This window comes from Hyalella azteca, unplaced genomic scaffold (genome assembly GCF_000764305.2).
Source record: "Hyalella azteca isolate HAZT.00-mixed unplaced genomic scaffold, Hazt_2.0.2 contig16374, whole genome shotgun sequence".
Classification (NCBI taxonomy): Eukaryota; Metazoa; Arthropoda; class Malacostraca; order Amphipoda; family Hyalellidae; genus Hyalella; species Hyalella azteca.
In genome coordinates this window covers 36,537-47,611 of record NW_025946198.1, presented here as the reverse complement: position 1 = coordinate 47,611, position 11,075 = coordinate 36,537, and the positions used below count along the sequence as shown (strand labels likewise).

Here is an 11,075-nt window from a genome sequence, read left to right as displayed (position 1 = left end):
CTACCGCCGTATGTCGCTCTCCGGGAACATAACTTATTTGAACTTAAATTATACGTAAACTGTTGAGTGTAGCAACCTGAAGACGGTTGTACGCAACAGAGAACATTTTAAAGTTGTCGTACGTGGCAGCAACCATCAGTGCCAGTCATTTTGCGCTCACTAGAACGTATCCTTTTTGGGAAGTAGGCGCGTGACAATATTGCTCCGGTTACTCATGTCAGGCGATAGAGGGTTAAGAATTGTAGAGCCTCACTAGCTCAGCCTCACCTCAGCCTCTCGATGCTTCTTGCGGTGCCATCAAACATACATAATTGAAATGTCGTAGATATTTGTTTCATTGCTATAATATTAGTCTCATTATTCGACAATGGCGATTCGCGGAATATACATGAACTCTGTCAATAAGTTTTTCCAGCGTCATTCCATATATGACAAACAAGCTAGATCATTAGTGATTTTTTTATTAGTATTTTTTCTTTGTTGTATGGAAATGTTTCGATACCATAAGTCATTGGTGCCAACTTGATAATTTTCAAAAATATTTATCAACCAATTACAGAATTAATTACCACTTTGAAGCTTTATTTTGGTCTCGTGAATCGTGCGTAAAACCGTTGGGAAGGAAGAATGCTTTTCATTTTCGTGTGAACTATTGTAATTAATCAAATATACAAACAGAGGATTGACTCGTCATTGCGTTCAAGATTTCAAGCTGATTCTAGCTTTTTTTTTGGACAGTTGTGTTCTAAAGATCATACAAAATAAAAAACTTTTAATGCTGGAAACGTGCAAAAATGTTCTTCAGATGCACGAAAGCGCTTCGCTTGCCAGTTACCGGGATTTTCACACTCTCATTTTTAATTGTGAGCTACCACTCAGCTAACCAGTTATATGCCTCCATGGTACAAAGACGACTGGGCCTTGGTGGTAAGTGATTTTATGAATTTTCTTGAAATTGGTAAAACTAGTCAAGAAGGGATTCTAACAATTCAAAACGAATCACAGCCGAAACTAATATGTTTCATAAACATACAATAATTTGACTTGCCGGAGGCTTTCCTTTTTTCAATTGACAAATTACGAATATTTTTCTACTTTTCTGTCATGTTTCATATTTGATAACGAATAATTTCACTTCTACAAACATATTGTTCATTATTTCTGAAACTCTGGAAGTTTCGTTAAAAATGAAAATTCCAATAATGAAATACAATTAACTGAGTTCCAGGTACTCGTAATTAAAAATATTCATCACCTTCCAGAAACTGATCAAGAGGCGCTATCGAATAAAGTGCTAACTCCCTTCACTTTTCCAACGCCCCGGAAAGATGTCGCAGCTGGAGAAGATCCGCTGTTTGTGCTGATCCTGAGCTCCACGCCACGCAGTGGCTCGACATTCTTAGGCGAAATTCTGGCCACTCAAAACTCTTCGGTTTACTTCTTCGAACCACTGCACATGGTTCGCTTACAGCCAGAGATGCAGGACGACGTTTTTGTGACCAATTTTATCATGAATAAGTTTATTTGTAATATCGACTCAACATTTGATAAGTGGTTGCACGGGAAACATCTTTTCCTTTCATACTTCAGCGATGACACACAGCGCTGTGCCTTGCTTGAGAGTAAAAGTGAAATGATAATTTGTTATGACGCTATTGACATTAGAAAAAAATGTCTGGAGAGCAAGAATAGAATTATGAAGCTTGTGAGAGCCCGTATTCGATCGTTCAAACCATTCCTTGGAGTAGAGTCTGTAAATCTCAAGATCGTGCACTTATACCGAGACCCTAGAGGTATTATGAATTCTTTCAGTAGGTTTGGTGATGACTGGATCAAGAATCACACGATGTGGTGCAAGGGCCTTAATGATGACTTAACTTCCTATGAATCATTGTCGCCGGTTTACCCTGGAAATTTGATGCAAGTAAACTACGAAAAATTATCACGAGACCCAGAGAAAATGACAAAAGAAATATTCAAGTTTGTGTACGGAAGTGAAGTACTGCCCCCTGCCTCTGTGGAGTACCTCGAGAGTCACACAAAGCAGGATGTGACTGGTGCCATGAGCACCGTGAAGAAAAGCTCAGAAATATATCAGGCTTGGCGGAATGTCATCTCGGATTCTTATCTTTCATCTATAGAAAATGACTCGGAGTGTATGATTTCTATTGCGAAAATGAAGCACGCATTCTTTGGTTCAACAGAAATGGCTAAAAATTTGTCATTATCGTTATTCGTTTGAAACATGTGGTTCCTGATGTATAGGGATATTTTAACTGGGGCCATGCAGTCCTTATTTAAACTTATATTTAAACACCTGTCTATTATTTTACGTGGCAGTTACTTTTGCCTGGCAGTTGCTGGTAGATGCACTATGGCCCAGTGGTTATAGTTCAGAGTACCAAGATTGGAGCAGAGAGGCGCGGGTTCGATCCCAGCTCTGTGCGCCAGTTTCTGGTCAGAATCGGCAAGGAGGCCGGGCGGTTAAGCACAGCAGAATTGTAGCAGTGAGTTGCGAGTTCGAGACCGCAAAATGCTGTGAATGTTATGCGATGTTAAGAATCGGCGACAGGCCCACGGCCTAATAAACGCTGAAACCGCTATTATTTGCCCTCGTATTTTGTTGAATATGTTCATTAGTCAATATTATGCCCCGTTAATGATGAAATGGATAGATTTTAGATACATCAACTTGCACGTTAACCACACATAACTCTATAAATCTATCTTTCGTATGTTTTTTTAGAAGCAGAATTAGTTTTCAATATTCATAAGACTTAGCTAGCATATGAGCAGCGTACAAGTGCTCAATGCAGTTGCATTTGCTCGTACATGACAGAGACTGACTATTAAACGTTCGTGCCAAAGTGTGTCAGGTAAGAACAACAGAACCACTTGCTGACCACGATGCACTTATCTTATGTTTGAGATATTGAGAGCGATTTGAAATCTGTTCTCGGTATTCATGTATTCAGGTACCTGTAAAGATACGTCAATTTATGATTCTCACCTGAAGCTGGAACATTAGAATTGAGACAGCCATGAATGCAGCACATAAATTTTCTGAAGAGGCAAGAATATTGCGATAAAGTAAACTAGATTGTTCATCCACACGCTGACCCACATGAGAAGTTACAGGTTAATTATGAATTAATAAATTATGAATTACAATGTGACCTGAGGTCTTCCTGCAAAATACTGTCTCCTGAGTTATCATTATTGTCTGAAATCCAAGCTAAGTCTATAATGATGCACAAAGCGATATAACTATGAAAATTCAATCATTATTATTTGAGTTAGAAGTTACGTTGTTAAATTCATCCAGTATTACTAAACGTATTTAAAGTGAAAATTCCCTTAAACAAAGATATTCGTTTCTTCAGAGGATACTATATGTGTAATGCCATTTAGATCTTCCCATAATGTTTGCAAAAAAAGGAAAAACGCGTTATCATCCTCTATTGTTATCATCAGTATGGCTGAAATCTTTATAAGTAAACTGCGAAAATTTCTTGCAGCTGAGTAACTGAGAGGTGCGTAAGAAGGGTTTTAATATTATTTTAAATGCGTTATTGAAAAAGACAATCGCTTGTAACCATAAAGTTAGCTGACTTCAAGTGTGGAAATACATTCCAACTGCTGAATATTGTGGCATCATGTAAAAGTTGTGCAAAATGAATTTAATATCAAAAGAACATCAGTCCGTTTGGGTTATTCATTTTAAAAAGTCCTTCAGTAATGGGAGCTGCAATAATAAAACGTTTCACTCGAATCTATAAATGAAACTTATCAGATCTGATATAGCAAAAAGAGAGAGAAAGTCAAGCAAGTTTCATTTGATCGGCCTTTTATTGAAAAAATATAACTCAGTACTCGCTGCAGTGAGTGACAGAGAGCGCATTTTCTCGTCGACGAAAACGTGAAATCACGGACAGACGGACGGACATGAGCATAATAGCGCCGTTTTACCATAAATAAGAAAATGCGCTAAAAACATTGGAGCTCATGTGAAGGTTCGTCCGGTGTATTCTCGATGATATTGTTCGCCTGGAATCATTTTGTATCGTTGTAATAAATAACAAATAATTTTTCTACGTTGTACATTCGTTCCGTCTTCGCTCAAATAAGAGCCACTCTGAGAGCTAAAATAATGTGACCACATAAGCTCCTTGTCATCTCACATCAAATACCCGAGCGCTGAATTCAAATTACGAACCCCAGTTTGACTAATCAGTTCTAAATTGTCAACTGACTTAGAAGTCATGCAAATACTGATGTATATAAATCATTAGACCCGCGCTAAATTCAATTTTAATTTTATCGTCTGTTCATATTAGTGAAAATTTTTAGTACGAATTCACTGTACAAGCAGATCGTATACTGATACAGGATAATAAAAATGTAAAGATCTTAGAATAGAATAGAATAGAAGTGTCGGCGTTGAAGAAATAGGCCCATGGCCTGTTGCCGATTCTTGAACTTTTCGTGACTTGATTCACAAGGGATCCTTCAACGATGCTATCAGGGAGGCTGTTCCACATGTCGGTGACTCGAAGCGAGAAGAAATTTTGTCGCATGGATGTGTTCCAACGCTGTGTTTTTAGTTTATAGCCGTGGACCCTGGTGTTGGTCCTTGTTTCAAATTCTAGTAATCCTTCTGGGACCTTGTATAAGCCATGAGTATACTTGTATACTTCAATGAGGTCCCCACGCAGACGTCGATAACGGAGGCTTGGAAGCTTCATAATCTTTAATCTTTCCTCATCTCATAGGACTTGCTTTTCAAGCCCGGAACTATCCTTGTTGCGCGTCTTTGAACACTCTCTACTAAATTTCTGTCTTTTTCAAATTTCGGTGACCACACGACGTTTCCAAACTCTAGGTGCCAGCGGAACACGCGTTTCTTATCCTGACGTCCACTTCACGATATTGAAGGGCAGCGAGAGACTGAAAGTTTAGATCTTGGCTTCTTATAATATTTCAGCGGCTCTAAACTTTTACCTCTGTTTCCACATTTCAACACACCTCTCCCAGCACGTAAAATATTTCCGAAATTTTGTCAACATTAATTGTTTACAAAAAGGTAAAAGATAAAACATTTTATTACATCTGCGATTTATCACAATTAATAATAAAATACAATATATTACCTCACTCTGGGACCGGTGCTCTAAACAGAGCATGAATACCACGTTCATGAGCCAGCAGGTGCATGATAGCTTATCTATTAAAGTTATCAGCTGGTTTCATAGATTTGTCACTATTTCTTGGTTGTGTAGTGCAGAATTAATATGTAATTGTGCTTATATTGCTGGAGTGTATTCGCTTCCTCAGGTTAAATATTTTGACCTACCAAAATATTCTTCCAGTCACTGATTAACAAACCCATAAAACCCTTGATGCCCGATCCTCGACATAAAGTTTCTTTTCGCAAATTTATTCTTTTATTAAATAAATGTACACTTTATATTCATGTATTCGGAAAATTCTAAATTAAATAAAATAATTTCCCGAACAAAATTTATTGCTTGATATTAAGACTTGCGGAGTCGTAAACAACTTCCAGCCTAATCTCTGTCAAGGATGGAAATTAATGTAGTTCCCGTACACTATCTTTTTTAATCAAGTTTAAAATAGTTGGAGTGAAACGTAGCCTCTGTCGAATGGTAATCAGTAGGAAGATGAGAAATTTCAAACAAGGTTTTATTATTAAGAAGAATGAATGTAAATAATATTTCTTATACCCTGTTGCTTCAGTATAAACTTGATAACATAAAAAATGAAAAACATTTAATAAATTAGTCATTATTTGTTAGTTCATGAAATTGTACCTACCATTCAGTGGTTCTGCTTCAAACTACATTTTACAATGCAATAAATTTGTGGCGTATGCAACATTTACGGCGCGCGCAATGAAAATTCGATTGAAGTTTTAGTCAAAATATGCTAATTGGAATCTGTGTTTACAATTCAGCAATATAAGTAATTGAATTTAAATTAAATTCTGGAGCACCCTCCTCGTTCGAGACACCATCATATTCATTCAACTGATATTTGTAGGATGAATATACAATTGGATGAAATTTTCCAGATTTATGATTTAATTAATTCAATGAAATCGGCAGGTGCTGGACACTTGTTATTAAGAACGCATGCGGTGGCTATAGAGCACGGGGAGCGCAGCCGTGCACCACCAACTTTGTGCACAAATACGCCCTGAATCGAACGCCTTAGATTTCTCCGGACATCTACCAATCAGCCGTGAACCACTCGGCTTTGTCCTCCTCCGGCCTTGCATAAAACCTGCCGTGCACCACCAGGCCGCGGATCGAATATGACTTCCAGGCATCGTTAATTTACGTAATTTTACGTTCACCGCATCTGAAGTTAGCTTTCAGATAGCATAGTTCTGTTCTAAAATTTATCGTCCTTCGACGGGTGTCCGTTCGACCGAGGGCTGGTTCGACGCACGGCTGAGATATGATTGTCCAGAAGTGTAGAAGGCTACGTTCCGGAAGGTAGGAATCATGATGGTCCATTACATCCAGGACAGTGGTGGTCTTCGGCCCGGAGCACGGCTAGGCTAGGAGTCATAAGTGCACCAGTATTTGTGATATACGCGATGCCTAACCGAAGTGCAAGGCTCATTCGTGTCACCAAGAAAAGCTCTTAAGCGCGACTCCTCTTTAGTGTCTAGTATGAAAAAAATACTATGATTTACGATATGAGTCCTTCCAGCTACCCTGCAGATAGAAGGAAAAATCCTAGCATCAATGATCTTGTGGTTAAGAAATAATTTTATTTAAAGTGCAATTCGGATAGAATATAATATATACGGATATAATAATAGATTTTTTGCTAATGCTGGAATGTTTTAGATACTTAAATATTTTTATCACTTAGTTAGTTTTATAGTTTTAATGGTTTAAAATTTTATGAGTATATTTACAACTAATCATGTTCCGATTAGCGAATAACATAAATAAAATACGAAGAAGCGTTCTGATGTTTTGTTTAAGCATACAAGACAGCCGATCATCATCGGCTTTCACGAAATAGTTTTCATTGAGGGAACATTTACAGCTCGACTTTTTCTAACCCCTCCCCAGGGCGAATGAGAGAGGATTGCAAGCGGTGTTATTGTGCGGTTGCCGTGGACACGAGGAAGCCACATTACCAGCCAGCAACTTTGTTAAGCGTCTGCACTTCACACTTGTTGTTTATTGGCAGATATTAATAGGATTTGCAATTATCCTATAGTCTGCCCCTTTTCAAACTATTTAAATCATGCAACTACTCCACAGTTATGGCCTCACTTTTAATAACCGATATTTAAGCCAGTAGTTCAACAAAACAATGATCGTGAGGCAGCCATTGATCGTCAAATGTCAGCGCTGCATCATCAATCCACGCTGCCACCGAATTGTGATTGCGCTGTTGACACAGTTCATTACGTACGATATTTCGCTGAATGATCAGCTCGTTCACCGAACTGTCTTTTGTTTTATATTTATGTTTATATTATATATTAATAACGTTTCATGTTTAATAATTTACGTGCCATTGTTTTTCAATATGTTAGTAAAGTTAGCTTTGCCTATAAAAAATTACATAATAAATCACAACTCTAGTATACGCATTTAATTTTGATTGTATAAATACAACTATCACAAATGATAAATTCAGTCAGTGTCAGCCAAACGTTGACATTACAGCGACACCTGCATCTCCGTTGGATTGATGAAAAATCTAATCAACACACCATACTTTCCCAACAGCATTTATCCTTGTACTCTGTTCTGTTAAAATCGGTTACATTGCTACGCATCAGTGATACGTTCGGCGAATATTTAATTTACTCGTAGATTTTAATACTGAATATTTTTTACCATAAATTCTCCACTCGATGAGCATGTTCGTGAATTGTTTGTATTTAAATGCAAGATAACATTGTGCGTGCATGAATTCTTTCAAACGTTTTTAAACGTGATGGTTATAATGTGCATCCTCCTCGTGCCGACACCCAACACTTACAACCAACGGACAGGACATGCATCAAATAGACGGCTAAATATGCTATAATTTCGTTCTTTCTTGAACATCAAGGAATTTTAGCGGTAATTCGACACATAAAATACCATTTGCAACACTTGGATGACTCTTTACGTTGATGAAGGTCTGCAATTGAGTCTTGCACTGTAAAAGTTCTTCCATAAGCTGATTGCTTGCGCCCGGCCAAGGCCGACAAGCGTTGCTCTATTCAGCTTCAATGTAGTCCATGGCGATCGATACTTAGCTTTCCAATCGCTTTTTCCTCCTATTATTATTTAATAAACTATATATTATTTATTATATAGTTTATTATGTCTACTCTCCAGCGAGTTTCCTATGCAACATATTTCGTAATCGATAAATTTTTTCGAAACATAGAAAAAATACAATTTTCCGCCACATACCACAGAACATATTTTCGTTGGAAAAATTTTTTCATCCCATCAATTTTAGAAATAATTACCGGGAAAGCTCATTATTGACTTTCTTGGCTAGTATGGCTAGCTTTACTACGGCCTGCATAATACGATAGTAAAATATTTATCATAACACAGAGCTGAGGCCCGATATTTATTCTGAATTATTGAATAACGTATCAATAAAATACACCGATTATTCTGTCGAATAAAACTCATCATCCAATATTGGCTGAATCACTCTAATCTAATTAATCACGGGGCAAAAATTACTTGAAATTACGTTCCGAGTTTTAGAATTCAGTTTTCCAATTTAAAATAATGAAATATACAAATCTTACATCATTGATTCGTAAGGAAAAGATGCAGCAAGCAAGGTGGAGCTGCCGACGAGGCATCACGACTGCACTATCGTGCGCTGCAAGTGCGTTGGAAAAATCTATAAATGCACGGTAGTTACGTTCACGTCAGAACAACAATAACGAAACCCATCAGTCGTATTCTGAACCTTGATTTCAATCATCGGTTAGTAGGAACACACATGTGTTCCTACATCTTATTTGAACTTTGGACGGAGGTTAACTAACATTTAAAATAAATGATAGAATATCACCTCTAGTTGAAGTTCCAGTTTTTTATATCATTACTGTCCAAGATACATATATGAATTTATGCCTCACTATACTATTTATACACCATTTTACGAACGAGGCGCATGTTTTCAGACTCGTGATGCGTTTTCGAAACGTGAGCTCTCATTTCTTTACGTATCGCTCAAGACAATTTAAACAAATTAATGAGGATTTGAAATGATTGTTTCTGGTAATACCAGCACGCGTTGTTAACTAAAGCGCAAAAATTTCAGGACCTTCAGGACCGCGATGATTTCAAGGCCGAAATAACTTTTCTTGACATTAAAGAGCTCGACTCTGTTTTCTACTAAAGCGACTCTTCATGCAAACAATTTCTGTCTGAAGAAATAGTTCAAACAAATTGATGAATGAAACTATTGTGCTTTGAGCACCGCAATATGTACAGTTGAGCACTGAGGGGAAGCATATCGACGTCAAGGGTATAAGTGCTGGTGAGGTAGCCAATTGCATCACTGAAATACTGAAGACCTACTGAGCCAATGTTTGACTGAGACACCGTTTGACTGAGCCATCGTTTGACTAAACCATCGTTTGACTGAGCCATCGTTTGACTAAACCATCGTTTGACAAAACCATCGTTTGACTGAGACACCGTTTGACTGAGTCATCGTTTGACAAAACCATCGTTTGACTGAGCCATCGTTTGACTAAACCTTCGTTTGACTGAGCCATCGTTTGACTAAGACACCGTTTGACTAAACCATCGTTTAAGTAAACCATCGTTTGACTGAGCCATCGTTTGACTGAGCCATCGTTTGACTGAACCTTCGTTTGACTGAGCCATCGTTTGACTAAGACACCGTTTGACTAAACCATCGTTTAAGTAAACCATCGTTTGACTGAGCCATCGTTTGACTGAGCCATCGTTTGACTGAGCCATCGTTTGACTAAACCATCGTTTGACTGAGCCATCGTTTGATTAAACCATCGTTTTACTAAGCCATCGTTTGACTGAGCCGTCGTTTAACTGAATTATAATTTAAATCACAAGCAAGTTCTTTGTACCACTCAATAAAACATAAAAACCTATTTTGAATAAACCAAAATGTGCAAGATATTAATAGTCTAGCTGCGATCAACTAAGGAAACATTCAGCCCCTGCATACTGCCTATCTCTCATACTACATGAAAAATGGCGTGTAAACAGCATGCATAAATTAATTACATTCAAGCAAATTATATCTCCGCCCTCAATTTGTCTTCGCGCCTTAAACATTTTTTCGGAAAATTTATTTAACTTTGCAAGCCAAAAATCAGCGAATTTATCTCACAGGCAGCAATTATTTTTCAATGACCGATTTATTCACCTCATAATTTGTTGTTTAAATTCTAGTTAAAAATATGGCTTATCATCGTTCGCACATGCTGAATGAAGGTCTTATAGTTTGACAGAACGCAACTAACTTCAAGTATATACTAACTTTGCGTATAAACTTTTTACCAAGCTGAACGGGATAAACTTTTTACCAAACTGAACATGATAATTATTCATCCGTGTTATCAACTTGATGATGAACTGTACTCGGGGAAGGTAAAATGTTTACCCACCATTTAAAACAAGCGCACGCGATAAGATCAATCAAATTGATGTTGGCAATATTTGCCGAGCAAACAAATTTTACAAGACGAAGATGTCAAGTTTCGAACATGACGTAAACATAACGTTCACTACTGCCAGATACAACACCATGCAGAGAACATTATTGTAGGAGTTTTTCCTAATTTCATATTTGCTGTGTATTATTACGCTCAAATATTAATTATTTGGTATTATTATTTAGTTTTATTAATTTTAAAAATTATTTGAGTATTAATACGTGGTTGATGTCAACTCCAAGAAATATTAAAATAGTCTGGGAAAGTACTAGTGCAAGTAATACAATTTTGAAAAAACTAATATTTTATATACATACCTACTGCATTAATGTATTGAGTTCGTAAATATTGAGTTCAT

The 11,075-nt window shown here is 37.2% G+C and overlaps 1 protein-coding gene across 1 annotated transcript; it reads left to right on the top strand.

Annotated features, from left to right (window-relative positions):
- The first annotated feature begins 559 nt into the window (after positions 1 to 559).
- LOC108681624 (carbohydrate sulfotransferase 1) lies at positions 560 to 2,419 on the top strand. Its single transcript, XM_018170675.2, has 2 exons — positions 560 to 927; positions 1,263 to 2,419. Exons 1-2 carry the CDS (start codon positions 795 to 797, stop codon positions 2,240 to 2,242), a joined length of 1,113 nt encoding a protein of 370 aa, XP_018026164.1. The 5' UTR covers positions 560 to 794; the 3' UTR covers positions 2,243 to 2,419.
- Positions 2,420 to 11,075: the final 8,656 nt, after the last annotated feature.

Coding starts and splice junctions, on each gene's coding strand:
- LOC108681624 (XM_018170675.2), top strand. CDS start 795: ATGTTCTTCAGATGCACGAAAGCGCTTCGCTTGCCAGTTACCGGGATT. Junction 928..1,262: donor AAGACGACTGGGCCTTGGTG/GTAAGTGATTTT, acceptor ATCACCTTCCAG/AAACTGATCAAGAGGCGCTA.